Source organism: Corythoichthys intestinalis, chromosome 15, assembly GCF_030265065.1.
Source record: "Corythoichthys intestinalis isolate RoL2023-P3 chromosome 15, ASM3026506v1, whole genome shotgun sequence".
Lineage (NCBI taxonomy): Eukaryota > Metazoa > Chordata > Actinopteri > Syngnathiformes > Syngnathidae > Corythoichthys > Corythoichthys intestinalis.
The window spans coordinates 10,154,877-10,182,470 of NC_080409.1; the positions used below are offsets into that span (position 1 = coordinate 10,154,877).

Below are 27,594 nucleotides of genomic sequence, written 5' to 3' on the forward strand. Positions count from 1 at the left end.
AAAACGGAACATTTTTTTACTCATTCAACCAAATTTATCAACAAAAATGCATATTCTAACTGATGAAAAAGTTAGGTCACCCTACCACTTTAAAGCTAAGTTACCCCCTTTAGCTGAAATAACTTCAGTGAGACGCTTTTTGTAGCCATCTACCAGTCTTTGACATCGGTCTGAAGAAGGTTTGCCCCACTCCTCAACGCAGAATACTTTCAACAGTGACTGACTAATGAAGTGAGTGAAAACAGGTGAGATCATAGGAGCTGTCTGAGGCCTTCAGAAAGAAGATTTTAGAAGCTAATTAGTCTGGTAAGGGATTTCAAAAGATCTCAAAAGAATATAAAATCTGTCATTCCACTGTCCGGAAAATAGTCTACCAGGGGAGGACATTCAAAACAACTGCCAACATGCCCAGGTCTGGCCGTCCAAGCAAGTTCACCCCGAGAGCAGACCGCAAGATGCTAAAAGATGTCTCAAAAAACCCTAAAATGTCATCACGGGACCTACAGCAGGCTCTTGCTACTGTTGATGTGAAAGTGCATGCCTATACAATCAGAAAGAGACTTCACAAGTTTAACCTTCATGGGAGGTGTGCAAGGAGGAAACCTTTGCTCTCCAAGAAGAACATGAAGGCCAGACTGAAGTTTGCTTGGGTTAATGTAGACAGAGACCAGGACTTCTGGAATAATGTTCTTCGGACAGATTAATCTAAAATTCAATCATTTGGACACCAGAACAGAGGAAATGTTTGGCACAAACCCAATACGGCATTCCAACTTCGACGCATGAAGGGGGAAGTGTGATGGTTTGGGGATTCTATGCTAGAGCAGGACCTGGCCAGCTCACCATTATAGAATCCACATGGAATTCTATCGTGTATCAGAAGGTGCTTGAGGAACATTTGAAATCATCTGTAAAAGTATTAAAGCTGAAGCGAAACTTGACCCTGCAACATGACGATGACCCAAAATATACCAGTAAATCCACCAAGGATCTGAAAAGGAAGAAATGGAGAGTCCTGGAATGGCCAAGTCAAATCCCAGATCGTAATCCCATTGAGATGCCCTGGGGTGACTTGAAACGGGCTGTACATGCAAGAAACTTCTCAAATATCTCACAGCTGAAAGTATTCTGCATTGAGGAGTCGGGCAAACTTTCTTCAGAGCTAAGTCAAAGACTGATACATGGCTACAAAAAGCGTCTCACTGAAGTTATTTCAGCCAAATTGGGTAACACTAGCTATTAGGTGGTATGGTGTCCTAACATTTTCCTCAGTTAGAATATACATTTTTGTTGATAATTTTGTTGATTGAGTAAAACAATGTTAATTTTTGTTGTTTACCTGCTATTAAATCACTTTCTTTTCCAGAGATAAAGAAAAGTTCACACATTGATATGTGAGCATTTAATAAACAGTCGCTATTTCGGGCAAAAACTTATAATATAAGTTAAATATATGAGATTATCATTTGGTGATTATTGTGCATCTAGCGTAAAATCAGAGAATTTTATAGCCATTTTAAGTTTTGTTATACTTATATAAAAGAATAAATATTCGGGCTTTTTATTAGGAAACGACTTTGAATGTTTTGATGCCGCTGCTCATGGAGACTCATATACGCCTAAGGGAGGTGCCTGTCTTGGTTTTAGGTTGCTAACAGCTTTGGTTTTGAAAATATTTCAATTTTAAGTTTTTGAAAATAGACCCCCACGGAACGGCCACGCGCACCCTTTCCCATCAACTAATAGTGAAGTCTATGCAAAGATGTACCATGGATTTCATAATGTATTGACATGACACATTCCCTATTCACTGCGTCACGCCTTCTCGAAGGGGGCCGTCCCACACTTTGCTTCATTTATTGGCAGTCGGTCACATGCAGCGATCTAGCGCCATATTTTGGTTGAAAAAGTACGAACGCATACAAACAGGAAGGATTGTCTCAGGAATTATTTGTTCGAAGATTCAAGGTAATTATATTTTTTGTACCATGCATGCATTTTGAAATGTGAAAAAAACCAATAGGAGAAATTAGCTGCTACAGCTTGGCATTATACTTCGCAATCTTTACGTTAAAATAACTGCTAACTGCCTGGTTTTTTGTTTTTAACCAAGAATCAAGACTGTTTTACGTACATATCTATAAAGAATTCAGGGATTTTTAAGCATTTATTCGCAAGAATTTTCAACACAAAAAGCTCTTTGTTGTACTAAGGGGGCCGTCACAGTGACTTAAAGACTAGCAGCACATTCGACATATTTACGTAAAAAAACTGCCAACTGCACGGCTTCTTTGCATTTAACCAAGAATCGAGACTGTTTTACGTCCATATCTATTAAGAATTCAGGAATTTAAGCATTTATTCACAAGAATTTTCAACAGAAAAAGCTCTTTGTTTTACATAAGGCAGCCGCTAATTTGCTTACTGACTAGCATCATAGTTCGCAATATTTACATAAAATAAATGCTAACTGAATGTTTTTTTTTTTTTTTTTTTGCTTTTAACCAAGAATCAAGACTGTTTTACGTGCATATCTATGAAGAATTCAGGGATTTTAAAGCATTAATTCGCAAGAATTTTCAACACAAAAAGCTCTTGTACTAAGGGGGCCGTCACAGTGACTTAAAGACTAGCAGCACATTCGACATATTTACGTAAAGTAACTGCCAACTGCACGGTTTCTTTGCATTTAACCAAGAATCGAGACTGTTTTACGTCCATGTCTATAAAGAATTCAGGAATTTAAGCATTTATTCACAAGAATTTTCAACAGAAAAAGCTCTTTGTTTTACATAAGGCGGCCGCTAATTTGCTTAATGACTGGCATCATAGTTCGCAATATTTACATAAATGCTAACTGCATGTTTTTTGTTTTTTTTTTGCTTTTAACCAAGAATCAAGACTGTTTTACGTCGATACCCATAAAGAATTCAGGGATTTAAGCATTTATTCACAAGAATTTATAACGGTAAAAAGGTCTTTGTTTGTGTTTCCATACAGTCAGCTTTGACGGAGATAGGCCCCCTATGAATCGGCCCCATGCCCCTTGTCCCGTCAATACATTATGAATTCTATGGATGTTCATAAATTCGATTCGTCATGTATCTTTAGTTTGTCTTAAAATGAATCAACAATAAATGTTTAGTACACGGTTTGTAAAAAAAAATTTTTTTTGGAATGACTTCAAAAAAGTTATGATGCAAAGTAGTAAACCAAAATTACGTTAGTAAACGGGCCAGCAGCAGATAAAGAAACATTATCCATTTTGATAGCTTGAAAAACAAAAGCCGTCTTAACGAGTTCCACATGTTTACCAGATGATTGGTTTATTTGAGGTATCCCAAAAAATGAAGGCAGAATCGATGACCTCATTTTTACTCCGCTATCCAATGTCAGAATTCCCCATCGCGACAAATCGAGGAAGCGCTTCTGTTAGTCAGCATCTGGGAATTTATTCTTGAAATTTAAAACAATTCCATAAAACCACCGAGTTGCTTTCATCATCGGAAAGCGGCTCCTCTCGTCTTTTGCGATATTTTGATTTTCATACAAAATAAATGGCACGCACGGGTGGAGGGTAAAAAGGTCACTAACACATGCGCTTTTCTAAGTACTCCGAGGTATTAGGACGATCGTGGCTTTCGTGCATGCTAAAATATACTTTTTACTCCATTCGACCTGTACATAAAATAAATCCTTTCTTAGATAAATAGACTTTCTTTGAATAGGGAGCACATAGAACCTAGCAGTAAAGTGCGTCAAACAATGTGCGAGTCCAATCTCCTGACGGACAGTCAGCAGAAGCATCACCTGGCCCAGTGAGACCTTTCACAAGCAGGTCTCAGCGCGCCAGACGGACGAGATTCTCCTTCGGCCTTCTTGGCGCGTCGCTCAAGCGGATGGTACGCTCGACTCCTTTTGCCGCAGCCTCTCTTTCTGTCAGGCGCGCACACACAGACACACACACACTGTAAGGACTGTAAACATACACTGAAGTTGGAAGTCGCATGTGTGGAAAAGCAAAATTACCAGACTGTTGGCGTTGATTTTCTTGGTTTCCACCCGCTTGTCGGCTGTGATCTTCTTGATGTTCTCCTGAGCTTCCTTCAACCTGATGGAGACATTCGGATTGACATGAAGTGTCATTTAATCCAGTAGTCCCCAACCACCGGGCCGGGGTCCGGTACCAGTCCGTGGCGCATTTGCTACCGGGCCGCACAGAAATAATAAATAAATTATAGTGCTGTCAAATTTATCGGGTTAAGGGGCAGTAATTAGTTTCTTTAATTAATCACGTTAAGTATTTGACACATTTCGCAGGTCATTTCGCAGGTCATTGACCTGCTCATGCATTGCCTCAAATAGATTACAATGACTCTGTTTTTTGCACATTGAGAGCTAAAAGGCAAAGAAAGACTAGTGGACACAGGCGTTCATTGGACCGCGCCGTTTATTGGCAACTCCTTCTCAACAAACATATGTATTATTTAGTGAAAGCACAACAAAAACAATATTACTATCACTCAGAAAAAAATAATGTTCACAAAGAGAAAAGCGCTCCAATCCGTATCAATGAGGCCCTATTCTCACACAGTTAAACAACAATGTAAAGAACTGGCATTCCCAATCAAAATAGCTATGCAAAATACTAGGGCTGTCAAAATTATCGCGTTAACGGGCGGTAATTGATTTTTGAAATTAATCACGTTAAAATATTTGACGCAAGTAACGCACATGCCCCGCTCAAACAGATTAAAATGACAGCAGAGTGTAATGTCCGCTTGATCCTTGTTTTTTGGTGTTTGGCGCCCTCTGCTGGCGCTTGGGTCCAACTGATTGACATCAACAATGGCGAGCTATTAGTTGTTTTGATTGATAATTTTACAAATTTTAATAAAACGAAAACATTAAGAGGGGTTTTAATATAAAATTTCTATAACTTGTACTAACATTTATCTTTTAAGAACTACAAGTCTTTCTGTCCATGGATCGCTTTAAGAGAATGTTAATAATGTTAATGCCATCTTGTTGATTTGTTGTTATAATAAACTAATACAGTACTTATCTACCGTATGTTGAATGTATATATCCGTCTTGTGTCTTATCTTTCCATTCCAACAATAATTTACAGAAAAATATGGCATATTTTATAGATGGTTTGAATTGCGATTAATTAAGATTAATTAATTTTTAAGCTGTAATTAACTCACAATATACAAACTATCAGAGGTCTCGTACGTTGTGAAGCCAGCACTCAAATGAACGTGAATCACAATAGACCCAGTCTAAAAAAAGAAAACAGGGAGCTTCGGCGTGAGTCAAGGGACAAAACACACTCATTGGCTAGATTTCTAAGTAATTTAAAACTCCCTACTGACACCTTGTGGTGTATTTCAATCACTACCTTACGTAGTTAAAGACACTTTGGAAGAACGGCAGGGAGCCCATGTGACGTCAACGCTCGGCGACGGCAACAATTGCGAGCTACTAGTTTATTTTTTGATTGAAAATTTTACAAATTTTATTAAAACGAAAACATTAATCTGTGGATCCCTTTAACAGAAAGATTGTTAATGTTAATGCCATCTTTTGGATTTATTGTTATAATAAACAAATACAGTACTTATGTACAGTATGTTGAATGTATATATCCGTCTTGTGTCTTATCTTTCCATTCCAACAATAATTTACAGAAAATATGGTATATTTTAGAGATGGTTTGAATTGCGATTAATTACGGCTAATTGATTTTTAAGCTGTGATAAACTCGATTAAAAATTTCAATCATTTGACAGCCCTAATAATTTACTAACAACCGCATTGTGGCCTGTGTTTTTTGACACACCAGTCTGCCTGCCTAGTCTATTGACTAGTCTGAGTAGACATATGTGCAGAGGTGGGTAGGGGAGCCAAAAATTTGACTTAAGTAAGAGTAGCGTTAGCATTTGGTGAAAAGAATACTCAAGTAATATGTAACATTGTGAGTAAGTGCTTAACATGTTTGATTTTGTTTTTTTAAAACAATAGTTTTTTTCTCAGCACAAAGTTATTTATATGAACTGTTATTATTATACTGCAGTATAATATATTACATAACCGCATCAAGCAAAAGAAATACAAAAGAAAAAAAAATTTGCATGAGTGCCCTCTAGTGGAGAAAACATATTTACTATTATGAAACTAAAAGGATCATATCCCCGGTTTTCGTGGTCAATCAGTGCCAAATAAAAACTGAAAGAGATTAAAATCCACGCTTTCAATTCATGTTAATGGCGGCGCTCTATGTCAAATACTTCATTTTTTACTGTGCTTTAAAGACGCCATGTGATTGAACAGCGCGATCATAGAACGGCAAGCTTGAGTCTGAAGCTCTGAGACCCCCAATTTGGCCAAATTTCAAAACTGTCCTAAATGCATGTGTGATACATCATTAGAAAGCCTAAAATCTCAATCTTCTGAGTGAAGAAAAATTGAACAGGAGGGCATTTAAACTACAACAATAACAAAATTAAACCCCAAAACCCTGACTTCAGGTGAGAGCATGAGCGAGCATGATTTTAACGAGATATTATCACGTACTTACCTTGTTTCGATCCAAAAACTCCGTGTAGCATGTCTCACCGAGTGTCAAGACACAGCTCTGAATGGCCACAGCCGGACGTTTTGGGGATTTTATGGGTGAAAAACGGTAATATGACAAGGGTCGCAAATCGCAATGCAGAAATGGCTGACATCAAGGAGTGGTCCAGATTTTCTTGTTCAAATATTTACCCTTTTAAATGTTTTGTTTTTTTTTTTTTTTAAGTTTTTTTTATTTTTCTTTGTTTGGATTAAGTATCATCTAAAATACCATGGAAAATGCGACAGTGACAGAAAAAAATATATATATAATCAAGCGATAGTTATGAGTCTGTGACCTATTTACAGACACTATTTTTTTCATTGTGACGTAATTTGTTTAAAAGTTAAAAATATGCGAGTGAATAATTTTATAAAGTCGTTTTTTTTTTTTTTTAACGGACAAATAAAAAACTGTTTGGGGCTTAATGCGCCATCAAACTCAACATTTCTTCTGGCTTAAAGAGCAGTAACTGCTTTTTCAGCCTTGTCTTAAACTTTGAAATAAACTGCTGTATTCTAAGCCAAAAGAACTGTTGTGTTTGATAGAACAATATGTATATATGCTGCCATAGCAGATTCATGGCGCAGGAGGCCCCCAAACTATTTTTAATTTGTCCGTTTTACCCTGGAAACCCGTGTTTACAGACGTCGCGCAACCACTTTTGTTTCAACCTAGCCATAAAAAGAAGCTAAGTAAACGTATTTATTATTCGAAATGTCTGTGATATTTAGCTTAGAATCATTAATTGATGTCTAATATTTGGTTTAAAAAAAAAAACAGCTTTAAAAAATTATTCACTCACTTTTAAACAAATTACATCACAAAGAAAAAATTGGCGTCTGTAGAAAATGTCACGGATATCTACCTCAAAACTATCGCTAAATTGTATTTTTTCTGTTAGTCGCAATTTCCCCAATGTTTTAGATGATAAATAATCGATCCAAACAAAGAAATATTGAAAAAAAAAAACGTTTAAAAGGGTAAATATACATAAATTGAAAGAAAAAAAAACAAAACAAAACGTAGGGTAAATATATGAAAATGATAATCTCGATTACACCTTGATGTCTGCGATTTCTGCATCGCGACCCTTCTTATATGACCATGTCTCACCCATAAAAAAAACCCAAAATCCAGCTGTGGCCATTCACAGCTGTGTCTTGACACTCGTTGATACATGCTACATGGAGTTTTTGGATCGAAAAGAGGTAAGTACGCGATAATATCTCGTTAAAATCATGGCGTCTTTAATTCTGCTCTCGCGTGCTCTCACTTCCAGTTAGGGCTCTGCTGTTTAAATTTTATTCATTATTTTAAAATGCCCTCCTGTTCAAAATCTTTCTCCCCCCAGAAAATTGAGATTTTAAGCTTTCCAATGATGTATCACACATGCATGTAGGACAATTTTGAAATTTGGCCAAATTGGGGGTCTCAGAGCGGAACTCCTAGTCACCTGAGTGTTTTCCGCCAAATATATATGTATATACAGTACATAAACATATGTATATGTATATACATATACACACACATAAATATATATATATATATATACATATACACACACACACACGCACACACACACACACATAAAATGTTATAAATATAATTTTTGCTATAATTAGAGTTGTCTAATAATGACTTTTGAACCAATATCCCGATATTGTCCAACTCCAAAAATACGATATACTGTGTGGTAATTACAGTATATTGTGATGTCTCACTGAACGCTTTAATCTTGATAATGCTCACATAACAAATCCTAAGCATCTTAGTTTGGAGACATCTAATGGTCAATAAGCATAACTGCTGTGCTAAGCTGTGACCGGCCCTTGTACCAAGGCAGAAGGCTTCTACATTCACTTTAAAGGAAACATGAATACATGCCCAAAAACTGATCATAAAAAACAATGTCGATATTATCCAATATTATTTTAAAAGGCTTTTATCGGCCAATATTATCGGCAACTGATAATCTCAGACAACTCTAATTACGGTTAATTATTATTTCAGTTAGTCAGTTTAGGCTCACCTGTTTTTATAGAGACAGCTGTATTGATTCATTATATATAAAAAATAAGATATATGTATATGTTAGACATACACGTACCTACATACAGAACAGTAACTTTGTACACTTTTAAATGTACGTACAGTGAGCCAATGCAGCTGTGTAATAAATAATCCATACTTATTAAACTTTTGTTTGACATTAAAGGCTGAGATTTATTTTTTTTACAGATAATTCTGGTACACAACTTTTCAGGCTCCACAATAAATTGCTATTATAAAATCTCTTTGGTCTTTTTTACGTAAATGATGGCAAATATTACAAAGATCCAGAAACGTACAAAATAGTTTCAAACTGTCATTTCCTATCAAGTTCATGCGTCGCACAATTTTGGCCCCCGTATCAAGTTCTTTTGCCACGTTTGTGGAAGTTACTCGCTCTAACGTGCAAAGGCGGAGAGGCGATTGAAGCTGACAGAGGTCAGAAAGGTTCATTCACAGACGACATTGTTATTTAAATGATTAAAGGTATTTTGGACGGGAGTTTGTTCCAGAACGTGAATCAATTGTGGACTTTCCTTGTTAAATTCTTTCCGTTTAAGACGCGCTCATCTCCAGCTAGGGAAAAGCCCGTCGCCTGATGAGATAACGAGGCGGTCGGCCTTTAAAAACCACTTGTTTTTTATGAACGTGCCAAAAGTATTTCAATTAAAGTTTATTAAACATCAGCTGACTGGTTACCTCAGTAAACCAGAATGCTGTCATTAAACTCCAGCAAGTAGGGTTGTCAAAAGTGTCAACGTTTCGAAACTGAAATGTTGCATCCAGATATAATATTTTACTGTTAAAGTATCAATATGCGTTTGTTTGTTTTTACACGACCAGAAATTTGCTGATGTGGGGTAAATTTGCACTACGCTTGATTGTATTGGAGGTTTTTTGCCATTGTTCTTGTTAATTCAATGAAAGCCAATGACAGGCGCTAGACGTCCAGTTCATTCAGACTGGAGTCGGAATTGGAATTGGACGTCTCGCGCAGTCAATGGCTCTTAAAGATGAGCATTGACAGCGAGTCCTCCCAGTTTAAATGAATTGGATGTCAATGCTTGTCAATGGCGAGCAATGAGTTAATTTTGGGTCACGTCCTTGTTAATTTTTAGGCATTTCCTGTTGATTTTGAGTCATTTTGGGGCATCCTGGCATCACTTCATATACATTTTGGATCATGTCCTGTTGATTTTAGGGCATTTCCACATTGCACCTGTAAGTTTGAGTCAGTTCCTGTTGATTTTGGGGCATTTCCAGCTATTTTCCTGTTGTTTTCAGATCACTTTCTTTTAGTTTTGGACAGTGTTACTTTAAAAAAGTAATTAATTACAGTTACAAATTACTTCTCCCAAAAAGTAATTGCGTTAGTAACTCAGTTACCTGAATGTAAGAGTAATTAGTTACTTGGCAAAGTAACTGGTGATAATTTTCATGTTTTTTTTCAAAAAAAAAAATAAAATAAAATAAAATAAAAAAGGTCACTCAATGTGAAGTTCAAAGGGTTTTTTGGGACAATTGGCCGTAGCCCAATTCTTTACCCTAAACTTAACTAGACACAGGAGTATTGCTGATATTGCGATAACTAGATAGTAAGCTTTGCTATGCGTGGAAGTCATTTAATGTTGTGAATCAACCGTTAAAGTTGTTAAAATTGCTCCCGTCATTGCATTAGTTCTCTTCTGTCTACTTTTGACATGTGTAAGTTTTAAAAGTATTTCATCATTTAAAGGGAGATTTAAGTCAAGACTTTGCAGATTTAGGAGCATTTTAGATAAAAAGTTACTTAGCTTCACTTGGAAGGTTCTCTACAACAGAGCCTTCCTGAGAAATCTACTGCTTTAAGATGGCGGCTGTGTTTACTAACGCATCTAGTACTTTATTAAACATGTTGCTAATGCAGCCCTGTCTGTCATTTGCATCTAGTTCTGTATATACAGTATGTGATATCTACCGAAGCATCCTGTGGGCGTAGTTTTTAGGCTATCGGCTACAGTCAGGTATTATTGGAGCCACCTAGTATAGTAGCATCGCGTTTTCAACGGCATCACCCTCCCTTGCCTCCTCCCCACTCCTGCTCTGCTATCTCGTCTCAGTGAGTCCGTCTTTCTCAGACTTTTCTCGCATCAGTCAGCCAACATAGTAACGCACCCCTTTCCCACCTCAGTAACGGTAACGGCGTTGCCAAGATGAGAAAAATAATTAATTAGATTACTCACTACTGAAGGAAATAACGCCGTTATTAACGCCGTTATATTCTAACGCCGTTATTAACAACACTGGTTTTGGAGCACTTTGAGATTTGTTTTTCAAATGTAAAGTGCGTTATAAATAAAATGTATTATTATTATTATTTGCTGCTACTGTTGTCAAAATTGTGAAATTTTCAACTCCGTCTTGATACCCCCCCAATAAAAAACCTAAATACCATTTGATACTATACATATATACATATATATATATATATATATATATATATATATATATATATATATATATATATATATATATATATATATATATATATATATATATATATATATATATATACATATATATTGACTTGGACCCCCTTTTGCCTTCAGAACTGCCTCAATTCTTCGTGGCATAGATTCAACAAGGTGCTGGAAGCATTCCTCAGAGAGTTTGGTCCATATTGACATGATAGCATCACACAGTTGGTGCAGATTTGTCGGCTGCACATCCATGATGCGAATCTCCCGTTCCACCACATCCCAAAGATGCTCTATAGGATTGAGATCTGGTGACTTTGGAGGCCATTTGAGTACAGTGAACTCAATGTCATGTTCAAGAAACCAGTCTGAGATGATTCCAGCTTTAAGACATGGCGCATTATCCTGCTGAAAGTAGCCATCAGAAGTTGGGTACATTGTGGTCATAAAGGGATGGACATGGTCAGCAACAATACTCAGGTAGGCTGTGGCGTTCCAACAATGCTCAATTGGTACCAAGGGGCCCAAAGAGTGCCAAGAAAATATTCCCCACACCATTACACCACCACCACCACCAGCCTGAACCGTTGATAAAAGGCAGGATGGATCCATGCTTTCATGTTGTTGACGCCAAATTCTGACCCTATCATCCGAATGTCGCAGCAGAAATCGAGACTCATCAGACCAGGCAACGTTTTTCCAATCTTCTATTGTCCAATTTCGATGAGCTTGTGCAAATTGTAGCCTCAGTTTCTTTCTTCTTAGCTGAAAGGAGTGGCACCCGGCGTGGTCTTCTGTTGCTGTAGCGCATCTGCCTGAAAGTTCGACGTACTGTGTGTTCAGAGATGCTCTTCTGCCTACCTTGGTTGTAACGGGTGGTTATTTGAGTCACTGTTGCCTTTCTATCAGCTCGAACCAGTCTGGCCATTCTCCTCTGACCTCTGGCATCAACAAGGCATTTCCGCCCACAGAACTGACGCTCACTGGATATTTTTTCTTTTTCCGACCATTCTTTGTAAACCCTAGGGATGGTTGTGCGTGAAAATCCCAGTAGATCAGCAGTTTTTCGGAAATACTCAGACCTGCCCTTCTGGCACCAACAACCATGCCACGTTCAAAGTCAATCAAATCACCTTTCTTCCCAATACTGACGCTCGGTTTGAACTGCAGGACACTTGCCACGTTTACATGGAGCCAAATATTCCAATTACAATCGGTTTAGATGTTCAAACCGAATAAATGTGTTCCATATAAACACCTCATTCGGAATGAACAGGCCCAAACCGAATGGAATTTCATTCCGATTCACAGGGGTGGAATATTCCTTTTCCCAAACCGATTAGAAGTAAAATTATATCATGTAAACAGGGAAGCGGAATGGTGTCTGGTTGCGTTCTTTCTGCACATGCTCCGTACTGACGTGGTGACGTCACTTGGTGACGTAAGTAACGTCACTTGCAACATGGCTTCCAAGCACAGCGCACCTAATTGGAGTCCGGCGGAAAGATTGTATTTAATTCAAATTTTAAAAGAATTGAATATAATTGCTCGCTTAGACGGGCGTAAAACGAGGAACAGTGAACTATTTAAAAAAGTTCACAAGAGGTTACACGAAGCCGGAATAGACCGGAGCGTTGACCAGATTAGAAATGGTGGAAAACGCTGACAACCGGCTACTACAAGGCAAAAGAGCAAAACAGCAGAAGCGGATACGACCCCACAAACACAACAAGTGGGTTAAAGTTAAAACAGCAGCACTCTGACGATCGATCTCCATGTTTTGCAACGTGACGCTTTGTTTTGATTAATCTGCGCATGTCAGACGGCAGTTGTCAAACGTCCTTTCGGAATAAAGGCAGACACATGTAAACGCTGGATCGGAATAGATGAAGTGACATGTAAACAGCTGATCTGAAATTTCCATTCGGAGTGATTTGAATCGGTATGAATAAAAGTCAGCATGTAAACGTGGCTACTGTTAAACCATGTCTACATGCCTAAATGCACTGAGTTGCCGCCATGTGATTGGCTGATTAGAAATTAAGTGTTAACGAGCAGTTGGACAGGTGTACCTTATAAAGTTGCCGGTGAGTGTATATATATATATATATATATATATATATATATATATATATATATATATGAAAATCCAAAATTAAATATTTATATAATTAAATGTGAACTCTTTAAGTATTTCTCCATGAGTGACAATTATTTTATTGGAATTTTTTTTTTCTTTTATACAGTGATCCTGTCAGGCCGAGGGCTGGGCAGGTGTGTGGCTGTGTTTGTCATCCAATTACAGTACAGGCCCAGCACCTGACGGGTGGAGCGACGGCAGCTGTCAGCAATCACCATCACCAGCCTACATAAGCCAGCTAGAGCTCCACCACGTCGCTGGATCATCTCTCTCAGTACACTGTTAGTGCGTTCTCGCGTTTTGAATATTTCTGACTGACCTTATCTGATCATAGACCTTTCTTGCTTTGCCCTAGGATCTCGCCAGTGCCTCACGTCTCTTGTCACCTTCGCCCAGGCTCTCTACACCAACGAAGTCCACTTTTGAATAAACTTTTTGACTTCCAAACCAAGCCATCTCACGTGCCTGCTTTAGGGTTGTCTGCTCACGATCATAACAGAGCCCACGTTTTTCGCAGTTAATGGGGACTGGAACATGCTGCGATATGTGAAAAACCGCAAAGTAGCACCCCCCCAAAAATACATTTTTCGGGGAGAAAAAAATTTGAAAAAAAAAATTATTTTTTTTTTGGTGTGTAATACATACATAAACTCCACTATCAGGCAGAGGGGAGAAGTTGAGGTAGCTTTAACTGTGACAAGCTAATAATTTAGCAAATTCCCATTCAAAATTCTTCTCATTTTGACAGCATGTTTTATAAACAGGTCAAAATTTGAGACCACGCTGCCCTTTGGTGTGTTGTACTCCCGCATACTAAGTGCAAGTCAACCTTCCACTGAGCAAACCAGTTCCTCCTCCCTTCAGATCGAGAACTTGCAGTTGAAAGAACTGCATTAAGCCTTTAAATTGGGAGCAAACCAGTCCAAAACCTGGTCTAAAAAGCAACTTTGCCTGGATTTAATCAGCATACTCAGAGCTCTGTTTCTTTACCTTCGCCGAACCCCTCAGACCTACTCACCGAACCCCTGGGGTTTCAATCGAACCCAGGTTAAGAAGCACTGATCTAGACTGTTTTACGCTCATAACTGTAGAAATTCCATGATTTAAGCATTTATTTACAAGAATTTTCAACTTAATAAGCTCTTCGTTTTGTGAGGGCTGCCATGTTGGATTTTGTATCTCTACACAATAGAGAAATTCAAACTAACTAAGTTGTGATTGCATGTAGAAAAATGCAAATTTTGCTTTTGTTGAGTAAAATTAAGATGATTCTGCATGCTTTCCTCAGGTATTAAGTTTCTAATTGAGTGATTTATTAGCTGTTGAAAACTTGCACTAAATTAAAAAAAAAAAAAAAAGTTTCTATTTTGGGCAAAAACCTAAATGATATGTTAAATATTGCTATTGATCCTGAAAGTAAAGGTTATTATCTCTGCATTTGGTGATTTTTGTGCATCTAGCACACAATTGGACAATTTTATAGCCATTTTAAGTTTTGTTATACTTGTATAAAAAAATAATTAATCAGGGTTTTATTAGGGAACCGCTTATGGAGACTCATATATGCCTAAGGGAGGTGTCTGTTTTGGTTTTAGGTCGTTAGCGGCTTTGGTTTTGAAAATATTTGAATTTTAAGTTTTTGAAAATAGGCCCCCTACGGATCATTCCCAAGCCCCTTGTCCCGTAAACTAATAGTGAAGTCTATGAATATGTATTTATTCATATTTAGCATTGGGAAGAAAAAAAAAAAAAAATATATATATATATATATATATATATATATACATATAAAAGACATCTTTTTCACATCTTAAGTTTTAAACATGTTACAGTGCCACCAAATTATTTTTAAAGAAGAATAAAGCAGAAAAGTGCTTGGCTTTATTAAACGCTTCATTGAGTGAGTCAACTCAAATCCGCTCAAGCTGCTCACTTACACACAATGAGTTGCCAAAGCAACTGTCTAACAAGTTAGGCGCTTTGTAGTCTGTTTCTCTGGAAAGTTCAAACATTAAATGTCTGTCAATCATCCTGAACTTTAATAAGCAACTCCAGTGCACTCGCTGCCTGACCAACAGAGAGCAGGGAGAGGAAGGGAGGGAGCGAGAGTGAGGCTATGTGATCGGATCAGAAAAGCTCATCTGTATGTTTTTTCTTTTTAATTGGGGGAAAAAATCCACGATGGACTGAGGGCGCGAAGTTTGATGCACGAAGTAACGAGGGATCACGGTTTAAACATTTCATTTTTAATTTTTTGATGTATGTAGTATCAAAAATGGTATTTTTTGGAGTATCGAGACACAGTTGAAAATTTTACTTTGGTGACAACAGTAGCAGCAAATGTAGCAGCTTTTCTGAGGGCAACTCTGTCAGCTCGGAGGGAAGTAAATTAAGTAATACAGCAACTTGGAAATTGATTTGAAAACAAATACTTATGAGTCCAGGTCATGATGTGACACCACAAAGATACTTCTAAAAAGGCTCCCGCAGTCTTCCCCGCATGCTCATGCGCAGCTTCTGCCCTTTTGGCCGCTTCATTACAGTGTTTATCATAAAGCCAGCGGCCTACGTTGGCTCGCTAAAAAACACAGTCGGTCGCCAAAAGAGTTGGTGGAATGCCCCCCCAAAATACGCCCGGGGTCAGAGGAAGCATTATAAATCGGAGGGTCGCGTTTGATGCCCCCCCCCCCCGACATCCGAGCGCCTGACTGGCCGCGAATAATCATTTATCAGTGCTGGTGACGGCAACAGAATGTACATTCGACCCTCTCGATCAACATGGATTGAACATCTATCGCCGTCATCGCTGAGTTAAGCAAAGGTAGCTTTAGCTCAAAGAGATTGTAACTCACCTTTCCTTGGAGATGGCCTTGCTTTGGCGCAGCCAAGCGTTCTTGAAGTCGTTGCAGAACTCGTACCACAGCATAAAGACGTGATTAGGCGCCACTTCTTTATCTCCTGACTTTGGCTTCACCCCAAAGTAGTTCACCATGTCCTGGAACCTGTCGGGATAAACATTTTCATCACGTCATAGGGCCGATCGGGCCATTTTTCAGAGGATCGGAATCGGGTGAAAAGCATCAGATTTTTAATTTAAAAAAAACATTGTGCAGGCTAGACTCTCCGGTGTTAAGAGCAAGTAGACGTTTTACAGTATGTTACTTTTACCTTGTGGTTATAATAATTCATTACATCCATCATGTGGCGCAGTTTGGAACACAAGCTCATTTACTTGCAAAGTTCACAGTCTGCAGTCGCACTGACGCTGTTGAGTGCTGTTGTCTGTAAGTATTTTACATCTATACTAACTTGTTACTATGCAGTATATGTGCCTGTACATCAGTAACTGTGTTTATGGGGAAAAGCTATATGAACGAATTTGTTAATAAGTCCTGCTGTATGGAAGCTAAACTGTTCTTGTAGCTTGTAGCTCAAGTGAAGTGTAGTGTCTACATCGTATTTGTTTACAGGCTTGTATTGTGCAGTTGTGTTGAATGCATGCATGTTTCTTTGTTAGAGTTTAAAAACTTCATATACAAAAAAAGACCAAGCCTTGTGTTTTATTGGAGGACTTTCAATGTTAGCTGGCTGTCTGGCAGTTCACAAGGAAACGCACTGTTTTGGGCAGTACACGTATGTTTTTGTTTTTTTTTTAATGTTTTTTTGATATTTTTAGTGCGGTGTACGGGGAACAAGAACCGCAAGTGTGAAACACCGGGCCATACTGCTAGTAAACTTATAAACTTGACGTGCTAGAAAAAAAACTGCCAATTTGGAATCATCAGAAGGGCAAAATTAGCTTTAATCAGCATTAAAATTAAATCCGTCAACAGTATTTTTTCCCCAAATTGTTCCCCGGCGTTATTTCTGGTCTGCTGGATTGGAAAGCCTGTTTATCATTTTCCTACAAATTCATTGAACTCCTAGATGGGGTGCTGACAGCGAGGCGAGGAACTGCAAACAGCGCTTCCAGCCTGCTGGGCCAGTAGCGGAGGGTCCATTATCACATTGACCCCACAGCTTCATAGCCGCTAACGCTAACATATTTACTGGCAGACAATTAAAGACACGGACGAGCGCGACCGACACTTTTCCGGTATAGTCATTTGTAAATCCACCCCCCCCGTCTGATCCAATTGTAAGCTATTTTCAACAAAACTTCACTAGAAACAGATGCTCGCGCATGTGCGTCATACATATACCTCCCAAATATAAACAAAATCAAGCGGAACCCGGCTCTACTTCACAAACATATGTAACGGTACCGCTTTTCATACGGATGATGATGTTGCCGTGCGAGGCTTTACGCGGGGCGGCATTCCTCGCTGTCAGCTGTGTAAAAAAAATGCCATTAGAAAAGTATAAGTACGAGGAAATATTTGGCCGGACTAGCAGACATTCCTTTGTGTCCCCAGTAAAAGATGAGAGCAGTCAACTGCAGTGTGTGAGGGTCAGTTTGACGAACGCGTGTAGGCTTTAAAGAATGAACACAACCGTAAATTCTTGTCGCTGGTAGATTGCATCACAAATGACACTGAACTTGTGAGAGACATGTACTGCATGTGACCCGGCGCAGCAAACTGAGTCACCGTGACCCGCTTTTTAAAATGGAGTTTTTGGCTTAGCTGATGGCAGCTTTGCATTAAGGCTGCAACAACTAAATGATTAAATCGATTAAAATTGAAGAATAAATTACTTGCCGAATGATTTCATAATCGGTTTTTGCACACTTTGGGTCCTTGTCTGTGTGTAATGTGAGGGTGCGTGTGCGTGCCAGTGATTAGACCAAGAAAGAGAGAGAGTTCACTGCTGCAACTGATATTGGGTTGCTGAGTCAATAACAAAGTTTTGAGAGTTAGATTGTCTTTTGTGTTGTTAGATCCAGTGTGTCTCCGTCAGAGGTGAGTAAATGAAGCCAACTGTATTGTTTGTATTCTTTGTTGATGAGATGTGACTACTTAGCACGCAATTCTAAGCCAGTTAGCGATTATGCTGTCTAGCGATTACAGTGTCTTAAGTGCCCGTTTGTATTGCATTTTGGAGAAGCACATTAGCATTTGTGTTATTTTTAGACAGTAAAGTTGTCTCATTTCTTTTTATAGAGAAACATAATATATTGATAGGACATGGGCGCGGGGCCGATTAATAGGGGGCCGAATCAGAGGCGTCACGTCACATTAGGCTAACCAGGCAATTGCCTAGGGCCCCCAGCCAGCAGGGGCCCCTAGAGGGCCAACAGATTTAGCACAAGCAGCTTTACTGCACTGTCGCAGCGACAAGTGTAGGGAGTGCTTCAATACCATGGAATCATTCAATACCATGGAATCATTTGGCATATTGTCTAACAATTATGTTATCAATCCCAATCAGCACGAACCATGTCATATAGATTATCCATGTTTAAGAAAGCCCAATCAGCTATTAATACCACATGATTGTTTAAAGAGTGACTCACCAAGTACTCTCTGAGAAGTCCTTGCCAAGTTGTTGTATGTTGATTTTCACAGGCCACCTCATTATTCATGTGACTACTTAAAGAAATGGTGATTTTTCCAAAAAAGTCTATTCATGGGTCTATCGTATTCCTCGTCGAATACTCTATAAGAAAAATATAACATATATGCATCTAAAATAATCCTAAACGATTTTATTAGCAATTTTAATACTCCTTTTAGCAAGGTTCCTTGGGTATGCATGCGTTCCCATAGCAACCAGTCCTGTTACTGTCCTATGTCACAAGCGCTGCGTATTCTGGGAGCGAGCATAGGCGTAAGGTGCTCATTTCACATCTATAACATTCACATCCATATGAGTCAGTGTAAAGTGATTAGTTTTCGCACTTTTATGGCCAAGATGACCGCACGTGCACGCAGCGTGCACTCGCAGCCCCCCACCTTTGTGATCATTATACTGCGCGAGTATGTATGTGTGTCATGTGACTCAGAGTGAGAGTGGGTGGCGATCTGGCTTTTTTTTAAATTGGCAAAATGAAGAGAAGTTATCCTTCTGGAAGCGAAAAAAGAAAGAAAAAAAGCAGAAGAGAAAAGGAAGCAAGACAGCTGTGAGTGTACTATGTTACTGTAGTTTTATGTCCTAATGTAGTAGAAGCACTGCAGACTAGTAGTAGTAGTAGTAGTATTTTTATGTCCTAAACCAATTAACTGCCTTGATCTGTAACTAGGTTGTTAGCGTTTGCTAACAGCATTGCAGCATGCTAGCGTTTCTTTATACATAAAGATGTTACCTAGAACATAAAATCAGTGTTTAAAATCAACATACACACATATTTTCATCTGGGAATTTTTTCAGAAGGTGTCAGTCTCCCCCAGGGCAGCTGTGGTTACAACAGAAGCTGACATGCACTGAGTGTGGAGTGAATGAATAATGCAATTGGGGGGGGGGGGGGGGGGGGCACTTTGAGTGTCCTAAAAAGCGCTCTATGTGAGCGAGGCGTTATTAGACTTTTATTAAATATGCTACTGCTCCAATTCCAACTGTCCCCCTTACTTGCACATGCTCGAAGGGCCCCATGTTGCTTGTTGCCTAGGGGCCCCGGGGACCCTTGCTACGCCTCTAGGCCGAATGAACTTCACCCCTTCCCAGTCAAAATGGATTGGATGTTGAGCGCTGTCAATGGCAGCCAGTGAGTGAACTTATTTGGCTTCAAAATAAACTAGCCCGGCCCACATGAGATCTAATTGCAATAAATGTGGTCCGTGAACCAAAATGAGTTTGACACCCTTGGTCTAATCCATTTTGGCAGCGAATGATTACTGCAAGCCCCCTCAGTCAAAACGGATTGGACGTCTATCGCCGCCAATGGCAGCCAATGAGTGGGTCTCAATTTACTCACTGGCGTCTTCACTTCGAGCCTTCCCATGAGAGGCCAAGTTATGGGTTAGTACCATGGATTGCTTGTCTATTTGCTTTAGCAAGCCCGTGAGCATGTTAGCGCTGCTCTTGCTCTCGTGTGTTTGAGTGAACGTCCCTCATCCAGCACAGATGTGAGAGCCCACCCAGGGCCCAGCGAGCCCGCTGACGCCCATATTCATCACCAGCGTGTCATTTTTACGAGGTGGCTCTATGGGAACCTGACTGAAAACCCCCCGTCGCTCTAGCCTGGACCAGGCAGCAGATGAAATCAAAGATAAGTTCATTAAAAGCAATGGGGCAGACCTTTTGATCAATAATCATTGCCTTGTTTTTAGACACCCATGAACGAGTTCCTCCTTAATGTTTGAATTTACATTTAACAAGTATACATAAATGTCTGAAGGAATACTTCAGTACATAAACATTTTTCATGAAAAAATACTAAATATAGAACATTAAATTGAACAAAATAAGCTAAAAATTAGAAAAATCATCAAATAAAAATGGTAAATAAAAGCACAGGTAGTCCCCGGGTTAAGACGTACCTGACTTAAGTGATTTCGACTTGACGACGCCGGAGTCTTTTTTTGTTGTTGTTGTTGTTGTTTTTTTTTAATAATGTTAACTTTTGTTTTGTAATGCAAGAGAGCAGGTAGAGCAGGTAGTACTAATGGCATGCGGGTAAGACCGTATTTACACATGAGGAAGAGCGCATTTGCTCCCACGAAGAAATCCTGCAGCCGAGAGAGGGGAAAGTGCAAGCCTGCACGCACATTTGTTGCTTTTGAAGCATCCATGGAGGCAACACCTGTATATAACACCTTTTGTACTGTTTATTGTGCGTTTTCATTAGTATACAGTACGAATGCTATTTTTAGACCGTACGTCGCCATTTTAAGCCGAAAGTGGGTCAACATAGACACCTCCTCGAATACAATTCATGTTATTACTGCTTGTTTTCTGCCGGTAATCTTTCCAAAACGAACCTGCCGGGTAAACACTACTGCTATCGAACTTGAAGAAACAACTCATTACTCATTATAACATTACGACATATCATGTGTTCATACGTTTCCCGAAGCCAAAAACTCGGGAGGAAAAAATGTGAAAAATGGATCAAGTTGTGCGGCCGTCAAAAGACCAGTTTAATGCCAGCAAGGTGAAGCCATTCACCTTAATATGCAGTAAACATTTTTTTGGGGGGGGCATGGTCCTACAGAGGACGAAGTGGTAAGCCATTTTGATATTTTTACTTATTTTTAGCATGGCGTTTTGCTGTGCTGCTTCTGTCTGACAATGAATGACCTGAAAAAAATGGAAATAGTATCTGACTGCCACTGTTGTTACCTTTTCTGTTGTAAAAAAACCAGTTTTAGTAAGGGGGAAGTGTAAATAAATTATAGAATTAAGATTTGTTATTAATGAAAAAATTAAAAGTGTTCGTTGGCTGTCACTGAGTAGCAATTCCAATCGCTACACAAAAATAGCAAATCAAATCAAATTTATTTATATAGCCCTTTACAAAACCCGAAAGGTCCCCAAAGTGCTTTACAACAAAAACAAACATGGCTCATAGTAAATAAAAGGCAGGAAAGTAATGACATGAAATTACAATGACATTAAGAAAAAAAAGAAAAGAAACAAACAAGGAATCACGATAAAAATGTAAATTACCCCCAAGAATGGTCAGAGACGTAAGACAACCAGAGGATATAATGTATAAGAAAGACTGGGCATATGGTGGTAAAGGATAGACTGTTGAAACAGGAGAATGTCATTGTCGGTGGCGTAAGGACATGCACACAAGAAAAAGGTGTCGATATAAAAGCTACCTCTGGATCAGGTCGGCTCTTTTTTCCGTCTTTTTCAGCCCTTGACACTCAAACCATCTCTTTAACTGAACATGTGTATGTCCTTTCACATCTTTACCAGTGAATTTGGCACCAGGCACATCATTTTCGGGCAGAATTGGTAGGTTTAGCTCAGTAAACATCTCGTTCGTACACTATTTCCATGCATTTACTATTAGGGACAAATGGGAGGTTGACCCGCCTAGCAACAATTGCTAACGTCATGAATATTAATGAGCAAAAGTGACGTGTGACGATACGCCATTGTGGTCGAATACTTGGAGTGAGTTTATGTGACTGTTTTTGATGATGTGCGGACGTTAACTGCTGCATGCTAATCGCTTGTGTTGATTGTTATTGCTGTATAAGCATCTAGTTATAAACGCAAATTTGAATTGCTGTTACTGAAGCTGAAACAGATTTAATTTCATTTTTATTTTAGTTTTATTCTGCAAGTGTTTATGTCATGAGTAGCTGAATTAAGTCAGCAAACCACACCGACGTCTGACATTGTCATTTCGGAGTAGGGCTGGGCGATATGGCCTTAAGTACGTATCACGATAAATGACGATAAATTCGCCCAAGCCGACTGTTATATATTTTGAAAATTTGAATCAATGCATGGAATACAAATTAACCGTTTCTCGTTACATTTATTTACCAGCTTTCAATTTAACAATTGCACATGCAGTCTAGACATTAAGTATTCAAAAAAATCTTATAAACAATAAGAATTCTAGTGTGAACATTTATAAAAGCTTGTATGACTTGAAAAATGTACAACATTATAAAAATCAATATGACGACTGTGCAAACATGTCATTCTAACACAAATCACTTGCAGCTTTAACAGTACACTTCAGACAACTTATTGGTAATGGCTGCTGGGGCATAATTATTCAACACAAGTGTTTACATCAAGGTTTCAGTTTTTTTTTTTCCTGAAACATTTTTTAATACATGCAGCCCCCCCACACAGACACAACCAGATTAAAGCTTTATTGCTCTGATGCTAATGAAATATTTAAGGTCTTATGATGGCAGAATAAAGCAAACACATACAGAAAAATAGCTGTGGCCATTAAACTGTCATATTATATATAGGCTTCACTGTTGGATTATACTTTATGCTGAGTGCTTTACCATCATGAAAGCTTTCAGAGAAATCACACAGAGATGCCAAATAATGCGACATAATGATTGCTACATGAAGTCCGTGCCCAGTCCACTCATTAATTTCAGCCGTTTCGACAAGGTAAGAGCCGCTACCCGACTCTTTCACATTCATTTGTGTCCGCTGTTAGCCGCTAGCGCTAGCCTTTGGCTTGGCTACCAGAAGAAAAGCATCCTCTCCTGAAATCGTGACAACCAGGGAGGACAGCGGGTGAAAGCCCATCTGGAACCTACCAAGAGTTTACTTAATGTCGGGGGAAAGTTTGGCGAAGCTAAATTAAGCCCGACTCCATCCCGTCTACTTGTAGCGTTAGCCGTTGGCGTTAGCCTACCGGGCTTCTGTTTGTTTGGCTTCCTGAAAACCTTTTGACTCCATACGTAAGCACACTGTCTGCTTTCTTAAAGGGGAATGAACACAGCCGAACAACACAGAGTCAAAGCGGGATGAAACGACTATATTTTCTTGTTTTATTAAATTACCGAATTTGCCGACATGGTCAAAATTACGTCGGTCATCGTGAAGAATTTCGGTGACGGTAAATTTTCGGTTTACCGCCCTGCTCTATTTCGGAGCTTAGCTCGCTGTCTAGCTAGCTAGGACTTAGCACCAACGTCTTAGCGAGGACGGTACAATTGTTATGGCTTGAGTTAAGTTCTGTTCAGTTTGTGCACTACTGTTTCTTGTCCATGTATTTGCCCATTGACTTCCCCTGTTGTGGCCTGCTCCTTGTGTCTTGACCAATCCGCTGCCTCTTGTAACAACCACCTCTGTCTCATTGTCTCATTACCACATGTCTGTATTTAAGTTCCCCATGTACTGTCTGTTCTTGTTCGGTCATTGTCCATCCATGTCTCTATCCTATGTCGATGTCACATCTATCCCATTATCTATTCTTCCCAAACTAAGTTTGATTCCTGTCGAGTTGGTTGTACTTTGCTTTTTTGCCTTTTGTTTATCATTAAAACCATCTTGAGTTTTCCACCACTCTGCCTTGCCTCCCTGCTTTTGTTTCCCTGCATTTGGGTCCTCCATGCTCCCCACCCGTGACAACAATGACGTATAATACATGTTTTTGGATAGTTACTTTGGGATTTGGGGCGTATTTAGTGGTACTTAAAGGGTTAATTCCGATGTACGCGGAAATTCGGGTTACGTCGCCAGCATAGGAACAGAACTCGTTCGTAACCAGGGGACTACCTGTACTACTCATGCGCACTAATCACTAATGTTTCCAGATACCGTAATTTCCCGAATATAAGGCGCACCCGTGTATAATGCGCACCCCAAATTTACTTGTAAAATCTAGGGGAAATTATTGTACCCGTTTATAACGCGCACCCTAATTTTAGCACCAATAAATAGAAGAATACAAGAAAACAGAGCTTGTGTACAGATACAAACAGAGATGTCATTTTACTGACTGGTGAAACACCGCACAAGCATAGCACATTGGTAGTTCAAAACATTAACGTGAACTGACAATATTTACGGTAATAATATGATTTGACAACTTACCAGAATCTAGGAGAAAACAAAACAGATGTGACTTTTCTTATAAAGGCTGCTGTATAACTTGCTCGTTTCCTCATGATGAATAAATGTTTCTTCCATGGATTGATACGGTAAAATGAAAGTGAGAACGTAAATCGGAAATCCGTGAGAGCTCATAGCTGTCAGCACGACAGTAACAAAAGGAACTATTGTTATTTGGGTTTGAGTTTCCCGAGGGACCGATATAGTTGACGGACACAGGAAGTGTGTGTCCTTACATTTGTTATGGTCCGAATTGCGGAGCTGCAATAAACGTCGACTCAAATGAGTTCAAGAAACTAAATTCTGTGCTTTATGAAGAGTGAAAAAAGCAGAATTTAACACAGACGAAATCATTCGGCCGATTAGAGTGAAGTATTACCGAAACAAAACGGTGACGTCACGTACCGTAATGGTCGGCAACGTGTGGCCGCATACGTTTCTTCAACACAACGTGGCCGTGTCAATGAAAAAAAATCGGTTTATATATATATATATGTAATACATATATATTTCTGTCTCCATCCATGTACCCGTTTATAATGCGCACCATGAGTTTACCAGTTGATTTGGGGGGAAAAAAGTGCGCGTTATATTCGGGAAATTACGGTAGTTATTTTGAGAGGTAGGGGTACTTAAAAGGGTAATTCTGACTTACGCGGAAATTCGGGTTACGTCGCCAGCGTAGGAATGGAACCCGGGGACTGCATGTATTTTTTTTTTAAAAGGAATTTTCAAAGTTAAAAAAAAGTTTTTTTAAACACTATTTTTATGTACCTGTACAACAACAAAAATTGGAAAGTCCTACATCATAATAATGTTGAAAGAGCTAGAGGACAATTGGAAAATTGTTGAAATGTAAATTAAAATATTAATATAAATAAAATAAAATAAATAATGAAATGATTTTTTTTTTTTTTTAAATAATGAAAAGTAAGCTCGCGTCGAGAGAAGCGACGCTGGTGACCTGAGCGGCCATGATGTCCCTCCTTTTTCCCCTTCCTACTCTTTCTACAGCGCCCTTTTCTCACAGCAAGGCGAGTCACTCGTGTGTCAAGTCCGAATAGTCATTGAATATAACGGCATTTAACACAACATACCCCACAGTATCTTTTTTTTTAACTTTATTTTATTAATATGAGATAAAATACATGTTTTTGGATAGTAATTTTAAGATTTATGGGGTATTTTGGGGTACTTAAAGGGTTCATTCCGACTTTTTCGGAAATTTGGGTTACGTCGCCAGCGTAGGAACGGAACTCGTTCGTAAACCTGGGACTACCTGTAAATATAGAACATTAAAATACAGATAACGAGTACCGGGTACTTTTAAAAAATATACTGTATATACATATATATTATTTATTTCTTTTACCAATTTTAATTTGAACTATTTTCCATTTTTCTCTATTTTATGTATTCGGATCTTTTTAGGATTTTTAAATGTAGGATTTTCCCATTTTTTGCTGTATTTTTCAAATTCATGTTTCAATTTATTCATGAATTTGATAATCATTTTATGATCATCACTGTTATTTCTATGCACCTATGTATTCACCCAATGCTTTTTGATGTATATTTGTTAAATCACTGGCTGCCATTGACAGCAAAACATGTCCAATCCAATTTGAGTCCAATGTTTGAATCCTACCTTTTCTGCGCAGCATTGAAGCGTTCCTCCTCAGCAGAATGTTCTTTTTGAGCTGCAAAGTGAGAGAGAAATGTCGGGTTAAACTCAAGATCCTGCTTCTTTCGTATCGTAATCTCGATCAATTTTTTTTTTTTTTTTTTTTTTTTTTTTTAAACTGTTTTTACTAATGTTGTCCTGATACTAATATCAGCGATGCCACGTGAACACCTTGAGATTTTGTTTCCAAACAGCATAAAACTACAGAAGAAGCAGGAGGAGAGTAGAGTTGGGTTGTAGTAGTACCGATACATGTCGGCATTTGGGTAATGTTTAGGACGTGTAGTAGTACCGAAACATGTCGCCATTTGGTTAATGTTTGGGACATAACCGGACTGCATAAAAATGAACAGTTCGGTGTCTGTTTACCAACCCGCTTGTTTTTTTGTGGGATCTATAGCAGGCATCTTTATTTTTATCAAAACAAGAGTTGCTGTGCCATGTGAAATCAATAATATAACAATACAGTTGTACTTCAACATACAATTGCATCGACATACGATCCTTTCGACAGCCGACGTAAAATTTGACCCAACGTTTGTTTCGACATATGACAACATGGTCGAAATAAGACGATAAATGACAGTGTCGCAATTTTGCCGTTTTCCCGCAAGACGGACGCACAGTAGATTTTCTTGCGAGAGAACTCAACATGGGTCCCAAGAAGCCGTTGTTATGTTCTTGTGCTTTCTGTTTAATAAATTCGCTGTCTCTTGGTGTCGTGCTGTGTATGGGGCACAAGGGTAGCAAGTGTGAAACATAAAAACTGTCTTTCAACGTCGCTCGCCACAATACTGTATAGACAAGTTTCCGAGGCACTTTACTTCCGCGTTTCTGCTCGCGACTTTTGTTTTACACTTTCTCTAACCAAAACAACAGTGGAGTTGGAGTGCATCACTCATCAAAATCCCTTAAAATAGACGATTTGGAAATACCGCATCCATCTGCCATCATCACGACATGGGAGGACAACATGTTCATGAAGGCAGATGTGGAACCAAGTCCGTGCCACCACAAAGACAGGGTGTTTATGTAGCCATGTTGACTCTGTGTTATCGGCGGTATATTCTTCCTATCCCAGCATTTTCATGAGTCCAGTGCTGCAAAAATACAAAAGCTAAAATCTTGTGCATGATTGAGTCACACCCCTCGCATTTCTGCAGATATTTAAGTATATCTTTTCATGGGACAACACTGACAAAATGACACTCTG

The 27,594-nt window shown here is 38.9% G+C and overlaps 1 protein-coding gene across 2 annotated transcripts in view; it reads right to left on the bottom strand.

Moving 5' to 3' along the window:
* Positions 1 to 2,313: 2,313 nt before the first annotated feature.
* LOC130930697 (formin-1-like) overlaps positions 2,314 to 27,594 on the bottom strand; it is a 187,155-nt gene continuing 161,874 nt past the window's right edge. Inside the window, exons 16-19 of one of the 2 annotated variants that reach the window (XM_057858746.1) lie at positions 26,346 to 26,397; positions 16,120 to 16,269; positions 4,030 to 4,111; positions 2,314 to 3,936 (exon numbers count right to left, since the gene is read on the bottom strand). In XM_057858746.1, coding sequence (XP_057714729.1) covers positions 3,892 to 3,936; positions 4,030 to 4,111; positions 16,120 to 16,269; positions 26,346 to 26,397 — 329 coding nt within the window. In that variant the 3' untranslated portion in view covers positions 2,314 to 3,891. The remainder of the gene's footprint in view (positions 3,937 to 4,029; positions 4,112 to 16,119; positions 16,270 to 26,345; positions 26,398 to 27,594) is intronic. The other variant, XM_057858747.1, reaches the window with a different exon arrangement.